Here is a 26635-nt window from a genome sequence, read left to right as displayed (position 1 = left end):
CAAAAAACAAAATGAGCAAAAATAAAGTACTAAAAACTGACTGAATATTTATGTTGTTTGTAAGACAAAGTGTTTTAACGCATGAACTGTCCGAGGCAAAGCTGAAGAATATCTTTGCAAGATTTAATTAATGTGTGTTAATACATTTTAACGCGTTAATTCTTTTTCACATGTGTTAATGTGTTATATAAGTAAGTAAGTAAATATTTATTTCTATAGCACCTTTTCTGGATAAAAAGCATAAAGTGCTACACCAAGGTAAAATACATAAAATACCCATATTGCTGATAAAATACAATAAAAGACAAAAATAGATGAACTAAAAGCTCTTGTTCTGAATAAAAACGTTTACAACCCTAGTAAAAAATGATAGTTTTGCACCAATTTTGAGTTCTAATCTTTTGATCTTAGAGAACAAAAACAATTAAGTTAGATGTTTCTATCTTATGTTCTTTCATTTGCCACCATAGATCTACAATGAAATGATCCGTGACCTCCTGAACCCATCGTCTGGCTTCTTAGACCTCAGAGAAGACTCAAAGGGCGTCATTCAGGTCGCAGGCATCACTGAGGTGTCCACCATCAACGCTCAAGAGGTCAGAAAACAGCTGACTCTGGACGCACTGACATGGCTTTAAGAACAAAGCACTAACTCATTTCCTTTCAGATCATGGAGTTGCTCGTGAAGGGCAACAAGCAGCGCACGCAGGAGCCGACCGCGGCCAACCAGACATCCTCCCGCTCCCACGCCGTGCTGCAAGTAGCGGTCAAACAGCAGAGCCGCTCTCGCGACGTCTCGCAGGAGGTCCGCTTCGCTCGCCTTTTCATGATCGACCTCGCTGGCTCGGAGCGAGCAGCACAGGTGTGTGGACAGAATTACAGCAACAGTATAATGTTTGCACAGGTGGAGGTTTTCTTTGACACGTGTGTTTGTGGGAGGAGCTTTAGGATCTAGTTTGTGTCATCAAATTAAAATTTTTATCCAGATTTGTGCTTTTTTAGACTCCCCCCACAATCCAAAAACAAGCATGACTGTATGTAGAAGGAGGATGTTACATGTGTGTTACATGGATGTGTCAACAAATAAATAGACATTTGAAGACTAATGAAAGCAAGGTTCCTCAATTCTGCCCAAATTAGTATTTTTATTTGTTCCTGTTTCAACAATCTGGTTCACAGTTTTGTTCCATACAACAAAAGACCTTCAGCTGATGAAGAGATGACCATTAGACTTCCTTTGAGGCACTTAAAGAAGATAGAAACCTTTTATCTTCCAGTCATTTGTTGTATAATTACAGGGTTGCTTTTGCAGGTCAATCTGGATCTCTCCTACGTCTCTTTTCACAGGCATGACATTTCATCTTTTTTTTTTTTTTATTCTGTTGCAGACTCAGAATAGAGGTCAGAGGTTAAAAGAAGGAGCCCACATTAACCGCTCCCTGCTCGCTTTGGGCAACTGCATCAACGCTCTGAGCGACAAAAACGGAAATAAATACGTCAACTATCGAGACAGCAAGTTAACTCGTCTCCTGAAGGTAACGCAGCTCATTTCTGTAGATCTTCACCTCTATGGTTTTGCATGATTTAAACATTCTCTATTTTAGGATTCCTTGGGTGGGAACAGCCGAACGGTCATGATCGCTCATATCAGCCCGGCGTCCACAGCTTTCGAGGAGTCCCGGAACACCCTGACCTACGCTGACCGTGCCAAAAGCATTCGAACGCGGGTACATTTAAAAGCTACAGATCACAGCTAGATTTGATTTGACAGTGTTTGATGATGACATGTTTGTCTTTGGCGGTTTCAGGTGAAGAAGAACCTGATGAACGTGTCCTACCACATCGCTCAGTACACCAACATCATCTCAGACCTGCGCTGCGAGATCGAGCGGCTCAAAAAGAAGATCGCAGAGCAGTCGAGCCGACAGCTTAGCTCAGAGCGAGCCGACATCCGCAACATCCAGGGTACACTTTCCTTCTGCCCGACACTTTAATGAGTTATTCTGGTCATTCTGAGCTGGACGTCAAAGTCTCTGAAGACTGTAAACGACTGCTGTCTCCTGCAGCTGAGGTCCAGGCCCATGCCAGCCTGCAAAGCCGAGCGGACTTGGAGCAGCTCCGGGAGCAGCTCCTGAACGCTTTCCGCCAGCAGATGGACATCAGGAAGAGCCTGATGGAGCTGGAGAACTCCAACATCGAGATCCAGATCGACAAATCCAAACACCTCCTCATCATCACAGAGTCACTGTTCTGAAATTATTTAAACTACAATCAAATTAAACATTTTTATTTGTCTTCCAAAAGTTCTGACGCGCTTTTCTATTCCAACTTCCTAGCTGGGAGCAGGAGAGGAGCCGGCGCCGGAGCAAGTGGCGAGCGGAGAGGAGGAAGGAGAGCGTCAAGAAGGATGAAAGCGAGAAGGACTCTGACTCCACCGAGTCTCCCCCAGACACCACAGAGACCCAGGATGTGGTGCTGGCCCGGGAAAACCTGGCCTTCCTGGCTGCAGAGCAGAAGAAGATTCAGAAGCAGAAGGTCGGCTTACTTTTCGTCTCCTCTTTGAATTTATATCGTCAAATAGTTGTTGATTTTGCTCCCCGTCATCAGAACTTGCTGGAGCACCAGTTTGTGGAGCTCCGGGATCAAGCCCGCCGCCTGGAGGAGCTGCTGCCTCGGAGGGTGAGCTCAGAGGAGCAGCGGGAGGTGCTGGGCCTCCTCTGTAAGGTCCACGAGCTGGAGATCGAGAACGCCGAGATGCAGTCGCACGCGCTGCTGAAAGACAACGTCATCCGACAGAAAAACTTTGTGGTGCAGCGCTTTGAGCAGTACAGACAGCTGTGTGACGAGATCATTCAGAAGCAGAGACAGTTCATCGATGGTCAGTTAAATGTTTGTGGGGAAAAGGATCATTCTGATGTTCCCAGCTTTAGTGAACGATGGTTTTCTCCTTCCAGACCACAGTCTGCCGGTGCCTCCACATCTCCAGGAGCTTTATGACATGTACATGAGGGAGCTTGATGACAGGAAGTTGGACAGAGTCATGGCCCTTGATAAGATGTCCATCCGACACACCATCAAGGTAACCAAAGCAGAAAATGAAACGCCACAAGACTCCACGTGATACAAATACACTCCACCTTTCCAGGACGGCTCCCTGCCGAGGATCGCCCTTCCTGTTCTGGGTAGCGACAGCATGCAGGATATCGACTCGGACCAGGACAGCCTTCGCAACATGTCCGACAGCAACCGGGGACAGGCGCGGATGCGCAGACACACTCTGCCCCCCATCCTGCCCGAGCCTGAGCCGTAAGAACCACGCCGCCGTTTACAATCCATCCTAAATGGAACGCTCATTTCATATTCCAACCTGTTCCTGACAGAGTTTTTAGGAGCAGCCCTCACATCAGACCCATGAAGACCTCCACTGTGATGACCCCACCCCCAATCCACATCAACGGGAAAGGCAACAGAGAGGTACCAACGAAACTCACCCAAGAGTGGATGAGGATTCACAATAGATCTTCTACTTTAAGAATAACTGTATTTTCTGCTCCAAAAGACGCACTTAAAAACCTTAATATTTTTCCAAAAAACGATAATGCGCCTAATAATCTGGACTGCCTTATATATGGATTTATTCTGGCCGTTTACTGATGTTGAAGATGTTGAATAGTCCCAGTAACGTTCATTAGCAGTGTGTTTTTTTTTTTTTTTTTTTACAAGTTGCAAACAAGGTTTAGCGTTATTGTAAATACACTTAAACAGCTAACACACAGCGGTGTCAAAGTGTTTTCTATATTTTTAATAGCTAACAAGGTTGGAATTTAGCATATACACAGTAATGTTTATTAGCTGTATTTTTTAGGAGTTGCAAACAAGGTTCACTGTTATTGAGGATATGCTAACATAGCTAACGCATAGTGATGTCTTAGTATATTTTTGTACATATAATCATCAAAATTGGGAGTTAGCATAGCCACACAATATTTTGTAGTAGCTGTACTACAAAATAGTACTACAAAGTGTAGTAGTTTTTTTTTTTTACAAATTGCAAACAAGGTCTGGTGCTATTGTAAATACGCTAACGTTGCTAATGTGGCTAAATAATAAATAATAAAAAAATCCTATATAAATTGCACCTGAGGATAGGTCCCACCCCCAACCAAACTCTTCAAAAACATGACTTATACTCTGAAAAGTACAGTGGTTGAACATGAAAATAACTGCAGAGCAGAGTGTAATTTTACGTCAAATACTGTTAAGTAGTTTTATTTTTTGTAGAGTAAATATTTTAGGATTGAGCAGTCTCGCTGAAGCTGCGAGTCAGAACAGAATCCTGGTACATGTCTGGTGTTAAGTCTTCTTCTGCGTGTTTTTCTCTGCAGCCTCTGGCTCCAGACAGTTTCCTGAGCTACAGTCATCTCAGCCACAGCGTCAGCAGCCACCTGGACTCATCGCCCGAGAGCAGCGAGGCCGGCGCTGACATCCACCTGCCACGAAACGGTTAGACGCCCCTTCAGCTGCATTATTCAGGACGGATGGTGGAATCCTGCAGTCAGTTGTTCAGTTTCAGTAGTAATGCGAGCGCGTTTAGGAAATGCAGCTCCATATAGAGTGTTCAAAGACGAGAAATGAAGAGTGTGATAATGAAATAATGTGGTTTTATGTTTGAACAGACCGCCAACAGTTCCGAAAGGGAGGTCAGAGCATTGCGGTGAAAGCAGCGCGTCGGCGCTCCAAAGCCCTGGAGGTAGACGTCCTGCGGCTGCCGCACGCCCCCTCTCCTTTGGACCCCAAGAAGCAAAAGAGCAACCTCTCTCTGAGCGAGGCGCCCCCTAGAGGCCTCCCGACCCGGCGTGGGAGACAGCCCAGCCCCGAGCTGAGACACGCCACCTCAGACGACAACCTGTCCAGCAGCACGGGGGAGGGGCCCGGCCTGCAGGCCACCTGGACACGCCCCCGCAACCGTCAGGTCACCACCAAGACGCAGACGCCTCGGGACGTCGACTTCGAAGCTCGCCGCAAGAAGAGACGTTCACGATCATTTGAGGTTACCGGCCAAGCTGTGAGTGTCTTCAAGCACGTTTATATTTTTTATCCGAACGCCTCAACTCACTTAAGTGAAAGATGGACAGTAATATTGTATTTTTTGGAGTTCAAGTTACGTTTTTTTAACGTTTCTTTTGTCTTGCAGCTGCCCCAGGCCAAAACAACCACAGCTCAGAGGTTTCGCCCTCTGGACAGCACATCTGACCCCCACCTTCACATCAACGGTCCCCCTATGCTCCGCCCCCACTGCAGAGGAGTCCCGCCCCTCACTAAAGTCAGGCCCCCCCACATCGCCCCACAAGCAGGTAAACTCAGAACAGCAGAACGCTGGGATTCTTCTGTTCCCACCTGGGTGTGAAACTACATTTTTTTTTTTGTTTTTGCTCCATTCACAGGCTGCAACGCCGAGTCCTCCACCAGCACCACGAAGCGAGGAGCTCAACTGCGGCAGCCGCAGCCCCTCCTCTACATCACCACCACAGGCGCCGGGGCGCAGCGCACACGCCGACACTGAGTCCCCCATCGAGGCGTGAGGCGGCGACCTCTCCTGCTCTGAGAAATAAAACCGATAGAATGTAGGACACTAACCAGACGCAGGCTGGATGCCTCAGCACTGACCCCCCTGTATGTTCATCACGGGGGTGCAGACAGAATAAAAGTCTTAAGTAGACAGAGAGTGTGTCTTCTGTCAGGCGGTTTTGCTTTAGCTGTCACGCTGAATTTCTAGCAAAGGCTTCAAGCTCAGATTAGTCGTAAGCTGTATTTTTAGTTCTTCATGTGTCGTCTCAATAAGTTTTAGTGTTTGCAACGACCCGTTCTGACTTAAACCTGGAGTTCTGTCACAGTCAGCATCAGTGTTTGATGTAGTCAGTGTTTTATTTTGAAATGCTCTTTTAGAGTTTTACACCCCAAAAAGTTTGTGTAGTTTCTGCAACATCGGACATTTTATTTCCAGATTAGCTGTTTTTACGGATATTATTTAACAGTTGCCTTTTCTTTTAATATATTGACATTTTCATATTTACTACTTTCTATTCTTTTTTTCTTTTTGTACATTTTTTTTACTTGTGTCAAAATAAATGTATAAAACTTTCTTCTGTTTCTATTTTGTTGGAGTGGGGTACCACATTCAGACCGTTTCCAACGAGTCGGATGTCTAAAGACAAACTGAGTTTTTATTTATTGTTGCAAATTCTTTCACTTTTCCTATTCACTTTACCTGTCCCAGTATCTCCTGCAGTTTTTGCGCAAAGCGACACTGAGACGTGTGAAGAAATAGGAAAAAGTGACGGTTTCAGCATCACAAGTAGATTGAATTCAGTGCAAGGATGATTTATTTATGTTCTCCCAGGATCTTCAGACCCACAAAAAACTGGATTAAGTTCTCATTTGGGCTGAGTAGAAGCTCAGGGATATCTTTTCTCATGGGTGACGTTGTAGTACAAGTACAAAATTAAAATATCGACGTTTATGCCACTTTAAAACACAACTGAAAACATTTAAAGTTTCAAAACAATAAAAATTGTGCCAATACCTCTCAAATATGGATGATGGGAAGTGGGGCAGGGTTGCTCTGTGTCAACAGTCCCATCCACAACTAAAAGGCGAATTTCTGTCGCTCTATAGAAAATGTTTGTTTTTGGCTAAAAGCATAATCATAACTTAAGAAAACACTGAGAACAATTTAAAAATAGATTAAAAGATGATTAGAGTGGGACTTTAAAAAAGAGGCTATTCTGTTTTACTGGTTCCTCCAGGTCTAAAATAATTAGATTAGTTAACAATAAAAATATCAATAATAATAAACTGCTATTATTTAAATATTTGTGTTAATATTATTTCATTATAGTGTGCAGATATTTTTATAAATAACCTATTTATTCTATTAATGCATTTTTATAAGTTATTTATTTCAATATTTGTGTAGGACTGTTTTGGTAATGTGATGACAAGATCGAAATGTATAGAATGTGTAGAAAGAGTCTCGGTTTTAATGAGGGAACTGCTAAAGCGCGATTTTCCATTGGTCTGCTGTGTGTCGTACCGAGAAATGACCGCTAGGGGGTGCACACATGCAACAGGTGGAAAGAGTTGATCAACGACCCAGAGGTGGGTAGATTACCTGACCTAGTGCTCAAGTAAGAATAGTGTTACTTTAAAATAATGTTCCTCGAGTAAGAATAAATTGATGTCATTAACTGCACAGAATAAGTCAACAAAATAGTGAGGATAAAAAATTAGAATTATGCTAATAATTCATCAAATAAAGTGCATTTTTAGATGTTATAATTTGTTAACTGAAAAAAAACCCCAAATATTTCACTGGTCTGTAGACGTAGCAAGATATTCAAGATGTATTAGCAAAAATCTTTATAATATCAAATAATAATTTAGTGGCCACAAGTCAACATTATGTGTGCACAATTTAGTATTTTGAGGACACAAATACCATTTTTGCGCACAAAATAGTATTTTGGCATCTTTAATTCCATTTGCTTATTTGCAGCCACAAAAATATATTTCTGTGCACAAAAAGCTGATTTGTGCCCGTAAAATACTATACTTATTTTTACACACAAAAGGCCAATTTATTCCAACAACTGTACACATTAAATACTTATTTGTGGCCCCAAAATACAAAATGCTAACAAAATACTAATTTGTGATTATGAAATTCTAATGTTAGTCCACAAAATACTAATTTTTCGGCATAAATTAGCAAATTGAGGTAAAACTTTTATTATTATTATAATCATTTTTTAAATAATTCATAATTTTTATTTTTGTTTATAATTATCTAATCAATACATTTCCAAGTAAAAATGATCCCAAACACTTAAAAAGTAGTTGAATCATTCACGTTTTCCTTGATGAACCTGATTCGGAAATCCAGCCCACTTATTACATCAATATTCTTCCTTTCCAATGAGAGATAGCTTTGAGTTTGATTGATGTACAAGCTGGCCAATGAAATGCGAGTATCTCTGCTCCTCGACGCTAGTACGACTGATTTGCAACCCGCCGATGCAACAACAGAGAAGAAGGAAAATGTCGCTGGCGTCGACTCGGACCGTTCTAGGATCAGCGTCCTTTGAAGAGTGAGACAGCTGGCTCTCGGTGAGTGGGACAACCGTCACTAGTTGCATTCAAAGTTACGGTTGATCCGTAGCTTGTGAATAGTGTCCTGAAGCGTTCCTTCCAGTCCAAATATCGACTGTTTTAAGGTCTGCACCAACATCGACCGATGGCAGCCATGATGGAAGGGGGAAAAGGCACAAATAAACTAGTCCGGTGTTTCTTTTTTTATTTTAAATTGTAGGTTGTAGCCCGGAAAACTATTTTGTGTTATCATAGGGTCACTTTAACTGTTTTAAAAGCTTGAATTGTCTTCTTTTTAATCGTCATTTAATTCTGAAACCATAACTGCACTCCTGACGGGATCCTTCCGCACCGTGTTGAAATATTATAGTTCCTTCCATTTCAGTCTTTTAGAGGAGGCCCACATAGTAGTTTGATACAAAATAAAACCACAAAAAAAAAAAAATAATCTATAAATAGAAAAATAAAATAAAACACATATCTGGACGCGCTTTAGTGGTGTTCTAATGGAAGGTTTACACATAACTGCAAGCCTCTGGAGGATCCCGCACCTGATGTTGGTGGGACTCCAGAGACACCAGCAGCTTCAAATATGGACTTGCTGTTTTGTAATATTTTAGCAGCTGCTCTCTAAATCTGATGTATTTGTCTGGCAAAAACCTTCCTCATTCTGCCTTTATCTGCACGAACCTGTGTGTGTCTGAATCAAATTTCTTAACATTACGATGATCACACTTTCATGAAATATCAAAACTATTTCATACTAACTGAGCTCACCTAGCAAAATGATAATCAGGTGTCTGAGATTTATTTCAGTGATCAAAGAGCTCAGAGGCACAATATCATCTATGAATTTAATTAAAGAAAAACAAAGAATTTGACCTTTGACACTTAAATACAACTTCCAAAATAATCTGGAACACGAGAGCCGCTTTTCTCCTTCAAAATCTATTGGAATGACGATGATCGTGTTAACGGTTGAAAAGTACAGTTAATCAACGAATCTAAACACTGGAGCTCCAATGTTAAAAGGTTAAGTGCTAACAATAAATATGTTTGTTTTGTTTGTTTTCCAGAGATAATTTCAGCTTTTTTCTTTCGCCGGTGGATAATCCAAAAACAGGAACAAGAAAGGAGCATTTCCCTTTTTTTAAGTCCATCTGTAAACATGTTGTAGCCCTCCCATATGACCTGATGTAACCCGAACTTTAAACCTCTCTTTCTCCAGCCAAAATAACTTTTCAGAAAATAAATAAATAAAAAAACATGGACCCATCTACTGGAATGATGGGTCTGGGAGCTCAGGGGAACATGGTTTTCACTGTGGTAAAGCCAGTTATGGGTATTTTCCAAGTGTCTTCGGAGCAAGGCAGTGGTGTCCCACAAGGCAGCATGGGCCTGCAGAGTTTATCCGAAAACACGATAGTTCTACCTCCAGCACACAGCAGTCAGGGCCCGCTGGACCCAAACCAGCTGGAAATGCAGAGCATTCACAGCGACAACCAGATTCAGGTCTCGGTCCTGACGGAAGATCCTTCGCATAGTCATGAGCTGGGGCAGAGCGCGGGTCCGAACGCACAGCCGAGCAGCCAGGTGCCCTTCGCGGAGGTGTCATCCCTGCTGGACCCCAACATGAAGGGCTCGAAGGCTCGTACGTACTCTCCGTTAAGTAAATATCTAAAGGTAAATTGCAACGCCGCTCAGCTGACATGTTCTTCCTGGTCAGGTAAATATCTCATCTCGTACGAGGAAATCAAAAGGCGCCTGCAGGCTCCGGAGAAGATGTCCCTGCGCTCCTTGGCGGCGTACACTCGGGTCAGCAGAGGGCCAGCCAGCAAGAAAACCCTGCTGGAGTCGCTGAACGTCCTCGGCCTCACGCCGAGCACCACCACCTCCGTGTCCTCCTCGTTCTCCAAACTCACTGAAGGTGACAGGTGTGTGTGTGTGTGTGTGTGTGTGTTATCAGCTTCGTAAATGAGTGATTTTCTGTGTATTTCCGGGTTCTTTTAGGCGACACAAGAACTTTATGTGAAGATATGAAGGATTTTGCTCATGATTACATCGATTATGGCAACATGGCCAAACAGCTCATTCCTGAGACCAACACAGTTCAACACTGGTCCAAACTCATCGAAACCAAGTAAGAATGTCACAGAAATGTCATAAAAGCACAATCAAGTGATAAAATGACACAAAAGCTGCTTCTTTTTTCCCAGAAACCACCTGGAGGAGATGAGGAAGTGTTTCAAAGATCCGGTCAACAGCGGCGCCTTTGAAAATGTCACCCACGGCCTCGGCCTTGGAATGCTGGACGTCGCCCTGGACATGATCGTCATGGTAATCGACCAGCAGATCCGCATCCTGTCCGGGGCGGCGGCGTCCGACCCAGCCGACTCAACGCAGCCCGTGCGCCGCATCCGCAGGCGCCACCGGAAGGTCTGTTCGTCCGAGAAACCTCACACGGCGTCTGGAGGGGCGAGAGATCAGGGCAAGAGCGCCGCTAAAGCAAAGACCCGGGTCAGAGCCAGGAAGAAAATAAAACCAGACTCTGGACTCGCCGGTCCGTCTGAGACCCAAGCGGGTCCAGACAAGCCAGATTCTGAGGAGACTAACGTCCTGACCTTTGTCTCTGTGGGCTACGAGGCGGTTACAGGCGGTCTTAATGCAGCTCAGACTGTTTGACAACAGTTTCCTGCTCCTCTAGTGATTTAATGAGTGTTGTAGCACAAAAACATCTCTTATTATTCCAGAAAAGCACATTCAGTTTGCCTTGTTAGGGATCAAATCAAGCAGACACTTATCTTTAGTTTTGTTTTCATTTAGTTACTTCATCCTCTAGTTTATCAACCTTTATAATCAGTCTTCATGTTTTAGGGATGATTTACACAGATGTATCTTGTTATCCCCTAAACTGTAGAAATTGTGGTGTTGTTGAAATGGATCAAAAAGTGTGACCAAAATCATAACGGTCAGTTCGGCTGGCACTTAAACTATTGCTGAATTCAAGTGTGGAGTTTTCACCGAGAAATAACATGTTAGTCAACTCATCAGTGGTGACTAAAAAAGGGTCTATTTGCTTCATCTTTCTGCAGTTTACAATAAAATGATGCTCTAGAGTTTTATGCAACACCAATTTGAGTACAGAAACGACACGCAAATGCAGCGATTATGGTAATTATGTATTTTGTTTTCAGAGTAAATGAATCCGGTCTGTACGACGGAGTATTAGTCCCAACAAATTAAAGAAAAAAAGTGATATTACGAAATTTAAAGTCCTAAATTTACTAGATGAAAGTTGAAGTGGGTGAACACCGTGTGCAGCAGCAGATCGACTCAACTGTCAAAGCCTCTTGAATGTTAACAGGTAATGTGAATGTTTCAAATAATATTACTTTTGTCTCATGAATTTATGAGAAAACAGTTGCAAATTTATGACATTAAAACACAAATTTATAAGAAAAAAGTAATGTCAGAAATATACAACTTTATACTCGTAAATAAACAGTTATGATTCTTTTCATGTAAATTTATGACTTTTTTTCTCATGGAGTCATTAATTGATCTTTATTATTTAAGCACAAATTCACAAGATAAAAAGTAATACATTTAGCTTATGACTTTTTAAGTCAAATATGCAAGTATTCTTGTAAATTTATGATTTTTTTTTCTCATAAATTTACAACTTTTTCTCTTAAATTTAAAGAAAAGTAGTAAATTTACGACTTTAAATCATGTAACTTTACGTGAAAAAGTAATTGATTTAGCCTATGACTTTGCAAGTCATAAATTTACGACTTTACTCTAATAATTTTACAGATACAACTTTTTTTCTCATTAAATTGTGACTTTTCTTGTAAATTTGTGCATTTTTTTGAAATTTTTTGTTTTTTTCTAGTTAATTTACATCTTTCTTTCTCGTTAATGTATGATTTTTTTTCTGGTAAATTTACGTCTGTTTCCACGTAAATTTGACTTTTTTTCTCGTAGATTTGCGTTAAAAAAGTAGTAAATATACAACTTTGAAACATGGAAATTTACTTGAAAAAAGTCAAAGATTTAGACTATGACTTTGTAAGTTATACACATAAACTTTAGTCTTATAATTTAACAGTTACAACTTTTTCTTTGTGAATTTGTGAGATTTAAAGTGGAAAATTTACGACTTTTAAACAGACATTTACAAGGAAAAAAGTCAGGAATTTAGCCAATAGTTATAAATAAATGACTATTCTCATAATTTAACAGTTACCTCTTTTCTCGTATATTTATGAGATTTAAAGTTGTAATAAAAAAAGGTTTTGTTTGTAAACTCTGTCGAAGGTCTGAGGTTTGCAAAAAAACTGTCAGTGTGTCAGATTATTGAATGCTGTTCTGAATTTTAATTCTAATCATTCATATTTTAATTGTTAAATGCAAAAAAAAATTAAAATATGCAAATGTAATTAGGCGTCTCTGTGTGTTTAGTAAACAGATGTTTTATTTTTCATTTTTATGCAGCACAATAACTGCCAGAGCAATGACCGCCACTTTTCTGCTGTATTTATTGTAAATTCTGTTGAAAAAGTTTCTTTTTACTGGAATCTTAAGGGGTGAAAAAAACAACATTCATCCTTTATTTATTTCTCTATTTTTCTGTAAAAGAATAAAATCAGGAACTCAGAGACCAACTTTGGGGTTAAAATTATTTAATCTGTTTTTTTTTAAATTATTTTCTTCTTCTTCTTTTTTTTTTTTTTTACTCATTTTGGAAGAAAAAATGTTGAAAACCTGAAAAGTTTCCACCTCACAATCAACCAGTGCAGATAAACAGATGTCAGCTCCTCCTCCCCTGTGCGTGTTGTGCTAATGGCTCAGATCTTCTGGAATCTGAAAGGCATTATGGGAGATTTTAGGGCGGGAGTGATGCGCTGAGCAGAGTCAGCCAAGTGCTAAAGCCTCATCTGTGCACACAAACTCGCCGCCATTGGATGAGGGCGCAGCTTTAGCGAGGATTTGCTTTGCATTAACCCTGAGAGGGAACACACAGCCAGCTGGAGCACAGAGAGAACGCTAGACGGGAGTAAACAAAGACGAAGCTTCCATCACTTCTGCACCAAACTTCAGGACATGTGAGCTGGACGGGTGGAGCTGAAGTCCTCAAACAAACTGGTACCCAGAGAGTAAGGAGAATTAGATCTGATTTCCCTAAAATCTGTTCTGCAAACCTGACAAAGTTTCTCCAGCAGCAGCTCAGAGACGGCAGGACGCAGCAGAATGGGGCACCCCAGGGTGCCGCTCTCCCACAAACATGCAGGAACTCACAGGGATAAAAACGTGTCCAGTCGGCTGCAGCCCTGCAACGGTGAGTGGATGATTCTCACTGAAAGATTCACAGATTTTATGCTGAATTTGCCTTTTTGAAGCGATGGAAGTGTTTAATTTACACTTCTGTAGGTAGAAGATGTTGTTATTGGGGGGAGTGAGCCCCTCTTTCATCATCAGTTCCAACGGATTCATCATCAAAATGATATTTGTACACATTCTTGTAGCATTTTTCTCATGATGAAGGACATGTATAAGGAAAATTAAGCTTAAAACTGCAGATTATTTCTTTAAATTGAATCAGCCCCATTCTGATGCATCCACTTGAAGACGACTAGATCCACGTTTTCCTCGTCTTAGCTAACATCTGACTCAAAACTGTCCGTCTGACACTTCTCACCAGTTTTGTTGCACAGGTAAGGGGTTGTAAGCTAGCAGGAGAGCATGTGAACAGATGGATGATGGGAAGTGGGGGTGGGCTTACTTTAAACAGTCTCGCCCACAAGTGAGAGTCAAATTGCAGAAACTGTCCTAAAAAACGCCAAGTTTTTAAAAATTTTGGCTATGAATAACATAATCAAAACTCTGTTAATGCAGATACTTTCTTCCATTTTAATCACTTCTGGGGTTCCCATGTTTCTAAGCAGCTTACTGAGGCGAGTCAAAGGTGAACTGTGGCGTTAAAAACACACTCCACGCTGAGGAGGCAAACAACACCTCCAGGAATCCCTCTGTGTGCATTACAGGGGATTAGTACAAGTGAGACGACAACCAACAACAGCGGTTTCCATCATTTCACAGAAAAATGAGAAAAAGTTGCTTTTGTGTGTATTTATTGTTCCTAATAAGCCCATAATTTCTCTGTTTTCACCCCAAACACAGAAACGTCAACAAACAAATTAATAAATAAAAGCATTTTTAAATCTTTAACAATCCAAAATTACGCTTTTAGTATTTTTTTCCTGATGATGGAGGACATTTGTGAAGAAAAATAATCCTAAAATAGCATTTTTGAGTATTTCTTTATTCAAATTGTTGTGAATCAGAGGCAGATGAAAAAATATTGTTTGAAAAAATGTATTTATAACATTGAAAATATGCCTGGTATTCCTAGTTTTGTCCAACGGGGAAGGGAATGGGGGCGGGGTTGCTTTACAGTCAACTCAGAAGTGACTTTTTTCTTCTTTTTTTGTGGATAATTAAAAGAGCTTTTACAATAAATCAAAGGATGCAACTAAAGAAACAATCATCTCTATATTATGTGAGATGTTCCCAAAATTCAGGAGAAAACCCTAAAAAAGTCCTCACAGAAATGTTACATTTCAGTGACCATCTTCCCAAAAAAGGCTTCAAAGGAAGAATTCAAACCAAATAATCCTCCATATCCTGCTAGGATTCATTTTGATGATAAAATCCCTCAATTTGCCTTTAACCCTTTAACACCTGAGGCGTTGCTGGAGAAGCTTAAACACAAAATCCTTAGCATGCTGTAACTTTTCAACCATTAACACGATCAAAGTAATTCCAGTAGATTCTTACACTCATGCCGCTTAATTTTTGGTGGATCACAGCCGAGTTCAGAAGCTGTTGTGGTTTTGGAGGAGCTGAATTTGTGGGTTAAAAGCCATTTTTCAAACATTCCTTACTGGATTTTTCAGTTAAAGATTTGATTCTACCATAAGCACTTTAAATGTTTGAATTTATAACCATGTGGGACTGATGGTGAACAAATATAAACTCAGTTTTTTCCACTATTCTTTCAAAAATTACAGTTTTGCATAATTTTCCTGAAATGATTGTTTCCTGTTTTTCAACCAGGAAGTGAAGATATTTGTCTTCTGTACTTTCAAAGTAAAAGTTAAAGTAACAATTTCTTTCTTTATTGATATAATTTTTAAGCAATATTTCTACCAGTAATTGTATTTTTTAAATGTTGGACTGCAACTATTAAATTTGTTTGAGTTATTTTTTAAGACATTATCATCATCCTCCTTTTCTTCCTTTTATTTTTGCAGATGACTCTGTTGTTGTCTTCCAAGGTAACCTGCTTTATCTCAAGCTTGTTTTACACGCTGGCTAAACTAAATTAAAGATCTTTTTTCTTACTTACATCTGTTTCTTAGAGTAGAATTATTTCTAGGGCTGTGAACATTATTTGCATTAACGCACGCAATTAATCAACAAGAGTTAATGCGTTAATATGTATTAACGGAAATTCTACTTTAAAACATTTAATTGAGTGTTATCCCGCTTACAATATGGTCACTTATATATATATATATAAAAAAAAAAAGTTCAATCTGTATTTAGTACTTTATTCTTGCTATTTCTGTGGTTTAAATCACTTTTTCACAAAAAGCAGACTGCTGTGGTCCCCTGCCAACTATACAAATACATTTTACCTGGTAAAAAATTGTGATTAACCGTGATTAATCCCAGCACAAAAGTGCGATTAATCAGATTTTTTTTTGTAATTAATTGACAGCAGTAATTAAAAATAATTGTTCTAAATGTAGTTTTGTGTGTGATCTCATATCATGATTATTTACAGATAATAAGTTGTCGCCAAATACTGATACTAAAAAACATGTTATATCGATTAATCGCGATTAATCATTTCCAGTTTGCGATTAATTAGTTTTTTTTATTATTTCATGTTTAAATCTTGATTCTATCTTTTTTAATCCCTCATATTAAAAATATTAAATATAGAACTGGTTTTGGTTGTTGCTCAACTGTCTTCTAAAGTATTAGTTATTTATATTAATACATATAACTAACCCTCATGCATCCATGTGTCTTTTATAGTCAATTAACTTGAGATTTCTTGCCTGTAAACCCTATAAAGAACCACTTTAAAGTTTTTCTGACATTGTATTAATTATATTTTCTTAGTTAAAAATAATAACTGTATCCTCACTGACTATATTGCAGTGCACACACAACTAGAAAATAACATATTTTAGGTTAATGTATTGGAACAAATGAAAGAGTTTAATGATTAAAAATCTGTAGATGTTTTTAAATTAGATTATTTGGTAAAAAATATATATATTCATAGCTGTAAATGAAATTCCTGGTTCTTGTAAAGATTTTTGAGTTGTACTCTTCATGCTTTTTCCACCTCCTCTCACTGTCCCGTCGCTCTGCTGCATGTCACACATTTCTCTATTGGCTAAATACTTTGTGCATCTGAAGGTTCATCTTTACACAAGTTTCTCTGTCTCCACAGATAACTTAAATAATGCTCTGGGCGCCATCAGAGTTCTTGGGATCGAGCTGATCGAAGATGAACTGAAGCCCCACCTGAACACTGTGCTGACCAACATTAGAGAAAGAAGTAAGCTCGTCTGTTCCTCTGGTGTTATTCATTTAAGGACAGCATATGTTGGAGCTTGGAGCTGATTTATAGTATATGTCTGTTATCTGAATGTAATGTGACATGTAATGTGCAGGTGCTTTTATTGCCATGTGTGCTTGTCATTTTCATGTCAATTAAACAGCATGCTTACCACATGTAGGGCCGTCTGCCTAATAACATCTAATTTAAATAATCAACCTGTTGTAAAACCGCATAATTAGGAGATTTAGGGGCTGACAGCCTCCAGATGGATCTAAGTTTGTATCTCAGGATGAGAGCTGCAGGATCAGAGATAAAGTGGAGTCACATGCTGCTGAAACAGAGCCGAGGATTAAAGCAGAAATCGGCAAAAGCCGCATGGATCGTTGAATGTTGACTATTATCTGTGGTTTTTATGTTCAATTCTAACTGTGTCCAGAGAAGGGCGCCGCTGAGCAGGTTGTCATCAGTGGGATTTTGCCAATTTTGGCTCTATCTCTGAGGAGGAGGGGGCCTCTGACTCTGCTGACCGCACAGCTGGTGGCTGAACTTGCCAAAGAATGTAAGTGATGTTAAGCACGTTTACATTTTAATGAATGTTAGTTAGTATTGTTTTTTTTATTTTTTCTCTCTTGTCAGCTGTGGTCCGTAAAGGATTTGGAGACGCTGGTTTGGTGACGGCTCTACTGTCGGTGTTGACCAGCACAAACGAAGAGCTGCTCATCTACGCCGTAACGGCCATCTCCCGCATGTCTTACGACAGCGGTAAGTACTGAAATTCTGACCCAAATGGAGACTCATCAGACCAGGAAACGTTTTCCAATCTTCTATTGTCCAGTTTTGGTGAGTCTGTCTGAACTGTAGCCTCAGTTTTCTGGTCTTAGCCACAGGCGTGACACCATGTAACCCATCTGCCTCAAGGTTGGACGTTTTGTACGTTCAGAAATGTTCTTCTGCAGACCTCGGTTGTGATTATTTAAGTTCCTGTTGCCTTTCTATAAGCTAGAACCAGTCTGACCGTTCTCCTCTGACATCGACAAGGCATTTCCACCCATAGAACTGGAAATTTCACTGGATTTTTTCTCTTTTTCTGACCATTCTCTGTAAACCCTTGATCATTTTTTGGTTTATTAATTCACTTTAATCTGGAAGTTGTGATGCTGTCTGCTGGGTGCTCCAACTGGATCTTCATTTGAAAGCAAAGTTCTTAATTTTAGTAACCAACACAATGGCCCTGTGGTAGAGTGTCCGTCCTGAGACTGGAGTGTCATAAGTTCAAATCTACGGTCAAAAGATTATAAATGGGATCCAAAGTCTCCCTGTTTGACAGTCAGCATTAAGGCGTTTAATTCTGGGGTTAAACCACCAAATGGTTCCTAATTGCGGCTGTGGTTGCAGCTCACCACTCCCCTAGAGGATGAGTCAAATGCGGAGAGCAAATTTCACACACCCAGTGAAAAGGATACTTTATGGTTATTCATATATTTAACTTTAGCCCTCATCACGTGTGTTTTTTCCCCCTCCAGCTAAGCAGCAGGAGCTGTTACTTCGCAGAGGGGCGGTACCGCGCCTCGTGAGTATCCTGTTCAGATTTACTGACAAGGAGGTTCTGGAGGAGGTGTGCCTCAAGGCGCTTTGCAATGTCAGCGGCATGGGAATGGCCGAGGAGGCCGGGATGATCTGGGAGAGGGGGCCGTCCCTGAGGCCGGGGGAGTCGGTGTTTCACGGCGTTTCCCCTCACACCTGCGGCTTTGCCTTCTCCGTGACTCTGGTCCGGGTCTCCCAGTGGGGGCCGGGTCAGTTCTTGGTCAGCATAGAAAACTTCCAGCGCTGCTCCTCCTCCTTCTGGAACCTTCACGGGAACAAACGGGCCACAGGCTGGTTCCCCTTCTTCAGCGTGGGAAGCTGCTCGAATTTCTTCAAGCTGATGAAGTTCTCAACCAGGAATATTCCTCGGACAAAGAGCCTGAAGACTCGCGTGTTCCATACCTTCCTATGACAGCTCAATAACTCTTCACACGGTGGCCTGAAAAGACTGGATCAAAAAGCTTTTATGAGAAAAACTGTAGTTTTTCATGTCTTGTGGGTCAGCTGTTCTTAGCAGCCAACGTTGATTGCAGCATTTTTTTACTCGTTCATATGTAGACTCACAAAGTACAAAGATTGTTTTTTTTTAGGATCCAAAAAGACGTAATAAAACAAAAATTGGATATTACTGGGAATGCATTAGAAATATGGAGAAAGGAGAACTTTCCCTAAAAAAACTTTTGACTTCAAATGTAACACAAATCAATTTAAAGTCAGTCTGATTTCTTTAAGCACATTCATGAAAGTAATACAAAAATGTTGCATTTTATTTACAGGATGAGATGTAAAGCTATCTGTTTTCATTGTGCCACTGCTTTTTTCAAGGCAATCAAACCATAAAAGTATGTTTATGTGAAAATGATAATGACATGCAGATGCCCTTGATGCTGCTTTTTTCACAAGTGCTTAGAATGATTAAAAATATTTGTCAGTGATAGTAAAAAAGGTGAAAAACTCATAAAATACTCAGTGTGGCAAAACATTTTTAACGCTCACTGGTTCTGCAAGTTGTCCTACTAACAAATATGAAAATATTCTGTAATGTTCATTATAAGGACACGTCAACTTGGAGAGTCAGAGAGGGTCAAAGAGCTATCAAAGGGCACCATGTATAAGATCAGAGAGCTGTCAAAGGACATCAGGAATAAGGCCAAAGAGCTACCAAAGGGCACCAGGTACAAGACCAAAGAGTTGTCAAAGGACACCAGGGACAAGACAAAAGAGCTGTCAAAGGACACCATGAACAAGACCAAAGAGCTATTAAAGGGCACCAGGTACAAGACCAACGAGCTATCAAAGGGCACCAGGTACAAGACCAAAAAGCTGTCAAAGGACACCAGGATCAAGTCCAAAGAGTTGTCAAAGGACACCATGGACAAGACCAAAGATCTATCAAAGGACACCATGAACTAGACCAAAGAACCGTCAAAGGACACCAGGGACAAGACAAAGGAGCTGTCAAAGGACACCATGAACAAGACCAAAGAGCTATCGAAGGGCACCAGGTACAAGACCAAAGATCTCTCAAATGGCACCAGGGACGAGACCAAAGAACTGTCAAAGGACACTGGGAACAAGACTGTTGACCTAAACATGAGTGGGTTGAACCAATCCACATAAGACACCTGAATAGAGCTGGGACTACAGTAATGACAGTCACTAGAGTAATACTCATAAACTCACGCTGTGCTGAGCTTCAATTGTTCTCCTGCTTAAGTCAGCACGTCCAGACTTGTCTAAAGTTTACCAGATGCCATCTGGATGATCCAGAGGAGGATTGGGAGAATGTCATTTGGTTAGATGAGACCAAATTGGAACTGTTTGGTAAAAACGCCACTCGGCGTGTTTGGAGGGAAAAGAATGTCCAGTTATATCCCAAGAACACCATATCCACTGTGAAGCATGGAGTTGGAAACATCATGATTTGGGGCTGCTTTTCTACAAAGAGGACAGGATGACTGATAGGTATTAAGGAAAAAAACTAATGTGGCCATGAGTGGTAAGTTTTTGGTGAAAAAAGCATGGGAGAGCATTGAAGATAAAACAAGGCTGGACCTTCCACCACGGCAGCAAAGGAGTAGTTGTATGAAAATCGTTGTAAGTTTGTGGAGTGGTTTTACCTGTATCTGGACCTCCATCCAACAGAGAAACTATGACAGGAAGTTGTAAGTCAGTTTTGCCAAGCATCAGCCTCAAAAACATCACAGCTCTTGAGAAGATCTGCATGTAGGAATGGACCAAAGCAGGGCAAAAACAGGAAATGTTTGACGTCTGTCACTTCCAACCAGGGTTATATTACAAAGCATCACGCTGTTGACCAAATACTTAATTTCTGTACCTTTATGCAAATAATTGAATATAAAAAACATTATTTCCTTTGTTTACATTGTGTCACAATTGAAGTTTTTTGTGTAATGAACATACAAAGTCCTGTTTTTATGTGGGACAATTTGCAGAATTGGTAACTGACAATTACCTTTAACCCCTCAGCACGTATTTAGTCACTAAATATTGAACGTGTCCTTTGACTCTCCTAACATTTAAAAATATCTAGTTATGTATTTAATGTGCTCCTTAGAATGAAAGCATTATTTTTTTATTTAAGAGTTTTATGCCACTGTATATACAGACAGTCTTTGTCTGAGACACTCTTTAATACGCCTTTCAATTAAAAGTAATTGAAGGACAGTTTTCCCATTGAAATAACCAGTTTGTCATATGAGCGTGTGCATTTTCATGTATTTCTATGCTGTTGGGGGGTAACACTGCTGGAAATTTTAAACTTGTGCTTTAAAACAACGTAAGAGGAAATTTTTTGTTCAAATTGTAAAATTAGACATCAAAGTCTGCTGCTGCAGCAAATAAAGCTCCAAGTCAAATTTTGGTATAAAATCATAAATAAGTTTAAACAAGTGGCGGACAAACATTTGAACCATAAAGTCGTAAAATTGCTACATAAAACTTAGAATTTATTGGCTAAATAAGTATTTTTTTCAATAAAAATGTGATTAATAAGGATCAGTTTGTTCTATTTTTTTTTCACTTTTGTTACATGATGTTAAAATATATTTTGTTTAACTTCTGATCCTTTTATTTGATTAAAACATACATTCAACAAGCCATTGTGACAATTTGTTTTGGGTAATTGATATTTAGAAATAAAGATGTCTAAAAAAATGTCTGGGTTTTATACTGATGCATTGTTTTTAAATCCATACATTTGTTATTTTTAAATATTAAAATTGATTGATTGAAAATAATGTTTTTCAATAGTATAAAAATTGCTTAAGAGTAAAATGAAATATTTTTCACAATGTTTTGAATGGAATGTAATTTAGATGTCTATGTTTTGTTTCCTACTGCATTTTAATGTATTCATTATTACGTTTCATTTTTAAATTAATACAATTTTGAATATTTTGGTGTGCTCTATGTAGTTTTGTGGACTGTGGTCTGCTTTTTGTCCTCTAAAATCTTGTCAAATAGAAATTTTAAATCATTTTCCTGCATTAATGTATCAAAACAAGCCCATCATTTTAAATTTAACACAAAAATACTGTTTTTTAAGATAACTTAATTTTTCCACAATGACTGGGCAACTTTTTTCAGAAAAATAAAGTCATCTCATGTTATTGGAAGATTTCTAAAACAGGGACATAGCTGTCGGAGCAAAGATGTGATCAGTCACAATCATGACACGTTTCAATGAATATGCAAACATGGCCTCTTTGTTTGTCTTTCCTCTCACACTGTCAGACACTACATCTGTCCTTTGAGACCTTTTAGAAACCAGCGTCAGTACTGGAGTTTACCACTAGATGGCAATCTCACACTGTAAAGAAACCTTTTCAGGTGTGTGTGCAGAAGATGCATGAATAATAGCTCTTTTGTCAACACATTTAAATTCTCATAGCTCAGACTATTAAAAAAAAAGTTATTTAAAACATGGTTCAACATTAGTATAAAATGGTTTGAACAAAAGTAAAAATAAATAAATAAATAAAGATGCCCTCACTCCCAATTTTCATCCCATTCCTCCGTATCTAATTAGGCCTCTTATTGGTTCCATCTCGCCGCAGGCGTCCAACAGCAAGGGCACATCGTCTAATCAATCCTAACTTTATTACTCGGTGAACTACTTTAATATTTGATGTGGGATGATGTGGGTAGTGGAATGCACAGTAAGCGGGGCACAAGAGGATTTATTCATGACTGACGGTGTCGTCCTCTGCAGCTGAAGTGCGTTTTCGACTAAAACTTTAGCAGACAGACAAACATCGACGTCATTAAAAGATTATTAATTCAATTTAAATCAAACTAAGAATGTTTCAAGTCAAAATATTCCCGTCAGTTTACTGCTTTAATTACAAGTTAGATAAAGAAAGTTATAGTTATAGCAGATATTAAATGTTAAATGTGTCAGTTTCGGTAGTTTTCAGAAATTTTTACTGTGAGAAACGTTTTTTTCTTTGGACTTGTTCCGTGGTATTTGCCAAATAATTAACTTAAAAGTCAACTTTGAAACCAGTTTGTCATGAGAATACCCAAAAACTGTTTAAAAACAAACATGAACATCAACAAAAAACAGGGAAAACAGGTGCAGTTTGTCAAATCACCACTAGGTGGCTTATTATCGAATGGCAAATGGGATGAACTGATACATCAAAATATCGCAATACTTCATTTGACGATTCTTGTATCGACCTAAAATGCTGCGTAGGCGATATTCAGTTATTTTTACGCAAACATGTATATCAGCGTCTAAGTTTCTTTTCCTCTTAAACTCCTGACCACTAGTTGGCAGCATAACACACAGAGCGCCTTTGAACAGCTCTACACTGCAACAGAACAACAAGATCTGACGAGAACCATCACTAATTAAATGTTCAGTCATTGATCTGTAATCGCTACAAACTCAGAAATATGTTTTTCTGCTCTTTCTGACATATTTAAGTTTTATTTATATTCTAGCTATGCTAGAACAGTGATGAATATGCATTGTCCTTAAATGAAATAAAAGAAAAGAAAACTCATCTCTCACTGCTTGTTGGCGGTGCCATAAACATGCCATCTTAAAAAGCAAAAATATGTCATATCACTTATGTGGCAGCAGATACAATAAACACCAAAACCAGAAACCTTTTAGTAAAAACATTAAAACTAAAAAAATCCCTCTAGGGCATAAAATCGGAAGAATGAGGAGATAATGGATTTGCATTTTAAAAAACACTCTGCGACCCCGAGGGGTCAAAGGAGAGAGCTGACATAACCCACATTTTAACAAGCACCTTGTTAAAATCATATTATAACGGTAAATTGCATATATTCATATAGCGATTTTCTACCTTCCTTGAAGGCCCAAAGCGCTTTACAGTCACAGTCCAGTTCACCCATAGACACACTCAAACACGGATGCCGGCTCACACTGGCATCAACCTTTAGCCACCAGGAGCAATGTGTGGTTCAGTGTCTTGCCCAAGGACACACGATCTTTCAATCCAAGGTCGACCGCTCTACCACTACACCGCCTCACCACAAACGTAAACTCATAATAGCTTTTACATTTTATTTTTGTAAAGTGCTTATGCCCCTAAGAACTAAAATGCAAGCAGGGTTTCAGCTGTGGTTAAAAGAAAATATAATAATAAATGTGTTAAATGGTTGTATGGTTTGTAAGATTTGATGCAATTTATGCGATTTTTCAGAACCATTGAAAATGAATGGTAAATTCTTCGAATCCTTCAAAAAATATAGTGCACTTTTGAAATGTAAGAAAACTTTCAGCAAATTTACAATATTCCTGCTTGACTTTAGCAATTTTTATTTTTGCAATTTTTAAAAATGTACGCAATTTTATATGTTTTTTTTAGTCCCATAGAAATGAGAAATAAATAAATGTGCACTTTTGAAATTTGTGCAATATTGGTATCAAAATGTTCAGCATGTTCTGGACGTTTTGGCTAATTTGACATCTTTTGAGTTTTTTGAGTTAAACTGATATTTCAGCAACAAACTAACATTTTTGGCTAATTTCGGGATCTTCTGGGGCTCTATGGGCTAATTTTGGGTTAAGCTAGTATTTTAGCAACATGTTAGCTTTGTTTGCTAATTTTGTAGGTTTTTTTTAGCTATTTTGGATTTGAGCTAATATTTTAGCAATGTGTTAGCTTTTTTGGGCTAATTTGGCATCTACTGGGGTTTTTAAGCTATTTTGGATTGTAACTATAATATTTTAGTAACATGTTCGCTTTTTTGGCTAATTTGGGAGGTTTTCTGAGCTATTTTGGATTTGAGCTAATATTTTAGCAACTTGTTAGCTTTTTTTTGGCTAATTTGGCATCTACTGAAGTTTTTTGAGCTATTCTGGATTGTAGCTATAATACTTTAGCAACATGTTAGCTTTTTTTGGCTAATTTGATACCTCCTATTTTTATTTTTATTTTTACTTACTTTGGATTTAAGGTAGTATATTAGCGAAGTGTTAGCTTTTTGACTTATCTGGCATCTACTGAGGATTCTTGGCCCAATTTGGAGTTAAGCTATCATTTTAGCAACATGTTGCTTTTTTGGCATTCATAATTTTTACACAATTCAAATTTTTTTCGCAATTTGAACAAATAATTAAATTCTTTGTGCACTTTCTGCAACTTTAAATAATTTAGCAGCTTTAGCATTATCCAAATTTGTTTAACTTTTCAGCAAATCTCTTCAGTATCTTCAGCACAGAAGTTCATCATTTTCAGCAACCAGCGACTGCTGGAACTATCCCAGGTAATGCAACTTTCTAGTTTTCTTTATACATGTTCTCCATGCCGCAAAAACATGTTAAAACACCAAAAATACCACGTTCCCCTGAGTGGGTTTTTAAATATTTTCTCCTTGGTCTCAAAAAATAGCAACAACTTAAATAAAGATATTCTAAACAGCTGCTGCTGTTACAGAAACACTTTTAATCTCCATGCACAACAACACCTTTATGTTATTACATCATGTAGAATGACAAGCAGCTCAAATACTGAACATTTTTGAACAAACTGATATGAGTTCATGTTTTTCTGGCACGAAGCCTGGACACCTTGAATGTTTTGTGCACTCAGGTACTCAAGAGTAAGCCATCAGCAGGCACATCTGCAGGCAAACTGATAAAAAAATACATCACTTCAGATGAGCCAACATGCTTTTTCAAAACTTCCCCAACAATATTTAAACTTTTATTTATTTTCTTAATGCTTTTCTGAAATCTGAAGCTAAACACATAGTATCAATTTGCACAAATTACACAGAAGAAAAATGATTTTTGTGTTAATTTTATTGCTGCTTTGCTTTCATGATCTGTTCAGCGTGCTAGTTTGTTGCCTCAGTTTGTGTGCAACCTTGTGATGTGTCAGACACATGAAGTGTTTAATCAATCGCTGCACTTCCACCTTGTAATCGCAGATGCAGGAAGCGTGCATATATTACTTTTAATATAAAACTTATTAATAATGCATGATGGATTTTGCATTCAACGCCCTCAGACCAAGATAACATGGCTGAAGACGGTTTTATTGCTTGTCTTTCTAAGTTAGTCATTAAAACGTGAATCCTCTTGTTTTGCTGGGGAACAGTTTGGTGTAATTACACTAAGATTTCCTCTGTCTCCTGATTAACGCTTTTGTTTCTTCTTAGTTGTGGAGCCGCCGACTTCTAACCTGCAGAATCGTTCAACAACAACAACAAATATCTCCCACACTTCACCTACAATTAACCAGCTGCTTCCAGTTCTGTTTATGGTCCTTAGTGTGGTTGAGTTTTCTGCTAGTAAGTGGCAGATCCTGTTGTCTCATCTTGTAATGTTTGAGTTCTAAGGTTAGTTTTGTGTTATTGCTTAAAAAAAGTAATGATAATTTTAAGTTTTGCTTTTACCATTTGAGTTCTCCCAGGGATAACAGCAGGATAAAATCTTCCACTTTTGAGTCGGTTAGATGTGTGGATGTACTGACTCGTGTCTTCACTGAAGGGTTTCATGACATGACAAGAGACAGTTCATGACCTCAACGATGAACCTGCTTTGCTGTGAAATGTGGCAACAAATCCGGTAACCCACAGAGGGGAAAAAAGGATGTTGTCAACATGAGAAAGGCAGAAAAATGTCAGACACATTTTTTTTCAACTTTATAAAAACAAGTGTAGATATTTTCCTATCATAATAACAAGTGTAGATATTTTCCTATCATAATGTTAGACTGCTTAGCTTCTAGAAGATAAAATGCACTAAAT

The 26635-nt window shown here is 39.0% G+C and overlaps 3 protein-coding genes across 8 annotated transcripts in view; all 3 read left to right on the top strand.

The window, feature by feature from the left end:
* kif19 (kinesin family member 19) overlaps positions 1 to 5719 on the top strand; it is a 34331-nt gene extending 28612 nt beyond the window's left edge. Inside the window, exons 6-20 of one of the 3 annotated variants that reach the window (XM_024285095.2) lie at positions 471 to 596; positions 668 to 862; positions 1389 to 1535; positions 1605 to 1727; positions 1809 to 1965; positions 2067 to 2247; positions 2337 to 2535; positions 2608 to 2878; positions 2955 to 3079; positions 3146 to 3306; positions 3381 to 3474; positions 4386 to 4503; positions 4677 to 5065; positions 5195 to 5354; positions 5445 to 5719. In XM_024285095.2, coding sequence (XP_024140863.1) covers positions 471 to 596; positions 668 to 862; positions 1389 to 1535; positions 1605 to 1727; positions 1809 to 1965; positions 2067 to 2247; positions 2337 to 2535; positions 2608 to 2878; positions 2955 to 3079; positions 3146 to 3306; positions 3381 to 3474; positions 4386 to 4503; positions 4677 to 5065; positions 5195 to 5354; positions 5445 to 5563 — 2565 coding nt within the window. In that variant the 3' untranslated portion in view covers positions 5564 to 5719. Of the gene's footprint in view, positions 1 to 470; positions 597 to 667; positions 863 to 1388; positions 1536 to 1604; positions 1728 to 1808; positions 1966 to 2066; positions 2248 to 2336; positions 2879 to 2954; positions 3080 to 3145; positions 3307 to 3380; positions 3475 to 4385; positions 4504 to 4676; positions 5066 to 5194; positions 5355 to 5444 lie in introns of all 3 variants that reach the window. The other 2 variants (XM_024285096.2, XM_024285094.2) reach the window with 2 other exon arrangements.
* A 2289-nt stretch (positions 5720 to 8008) lies between these two features.
* si:ch73-127m5.2 (uncharacterized protein LOC561202 homolog) lies at positions 8009 to 11286 on the top strand. Its single transcript, XM_024285688.2, has 5 exons — positions 8009 to 8166; positions 9225 to 9799; positions 9875 to 10075; positions 10159 to 10288; positions 10365 to 11286. Exons 2-5 carry the CDS (start codon positions 9415 to 9417, stop codon positions 10828 to 10830), a joined length of 1182 nt encoding a protein of 393 aa, XP_024141456.1. The 5' UTR covers positions 8009 to 8166; positions 9225 to 9414; the 3' UTR covers positions 10831 to 11286.
* A 715-nt stretch (positions 11287 to 12001) lies between these two features.
* On the top strand, positions 12002 to 21990 carry si:dkey-21e13.3 (uncharacterized protein LOC100150043 homolog). 4 transcript variants are annotated; one of them, XM_024284320.2, is made up of 7 exons: positions 12002 to 13296; positions 13371 to 13489; positions 15465 to 15488; positions 16682 to 16789; positions 17229 to 17351; positions 17429 to 17554; positions 18316 to 21990. In XM_024284320.2, exons 2-7 carry the CDS (start codon positions 13402 to 13404, stop codon positions 18786 to 18788), a joined length of 942 nt encoding a protein of 313 aa, XP_024140088.1. In that variant the 5' UTR covers positions 12002 to 13296; positions 13371 to 13401; the 3' UTR covers positions 18789 to 21990. The 4 variants fall into 4 exon arrangements, with proteins under 4 accessions (XP_024140088.1, XP_024140086.1, XP_024140090.1 ...); XM_024284318.2 differs by having other exon boundaries at positions 12004 to 13307; positions 13374 to 13489; XM_024284317.2 differs by having other exon boundaries at positions 12008 to 13307; positions 18316 to 21989.
* The last annotated feature ends 4645 nt before the right edge of the window (positions 21991 to 26635 follow it).

This window comes from Oryzias melastigma, linkage group LG19 (genome assembly GCF_002922805.2).
Source record: "Oryzias melastigma strain HK-1 linkage group LG19, ASM292280v2, whole genome shotgun sequence".
Lineage (NCBI taxonomy): Eukaryota > Metazoa > Chordata > Actinopteri > Beloniformes > Adrianichthyidae > Oryzias > Oryzias melastigma.
The sequence above is the reverse complement of the archived record's forward strand: the minus strand, read 5'-3'. Positions and strand labels throughout refer to the sequence as shown.

What these genes read in the sequence shown, in the direction of transcription:
- si:ch73-127m5.2 (XM_024285688.2), top strand. Translation starts at nt 9,415, where the DNA reads ATGGACCCATCTACTGGAATGATGGGTCTGGGAGCTCAGGGGAACATG. An exon ending in CATGAAGGGCTCGAAGGCTC is followed by an intron (nt 9,800 to 9,874) that starts GTACGTACTCTC and finishes CTTCCTGGTCAG; the next exon opens with GTAAATATCTCATCTCGTAC. An exon ending in GTTCTCCAAACTCACTGAAG is followed by an intron (nt 10,076 to 10,158) that starts GTGACAGGTGTG and finishes GGGTTCTTTTAG; the next exon opens with GCGACACAAGAACTTTATGT.
- si:dkey-21e13.3 (XM_024284320.2), top strand. Translation starts at nt 13,402, where the DNA reads ATGGGGCACCCCAGGGTGCCGCTCTCCCACAAACATGCAGGAACTCAC. An exon ending in GACCAACATTAGAGAAAGAA is followed by an intron (nt 16,790 to 17,228) that starts GTAAGCTCGTCT and finishes AACTGTGTCCAG; the next exon opens with AGAAGGGCGCCGCTGAGCAG. An exon ending in GGCTGAACTTGCCAAAGAAT is followed by an intron (nt 17,352 to 17,428) that starts GTAAGTGATGTT and finishes CTCTCTTGTCAG; the next exon opens with CTGTGGTCCGTAAAGGATTT.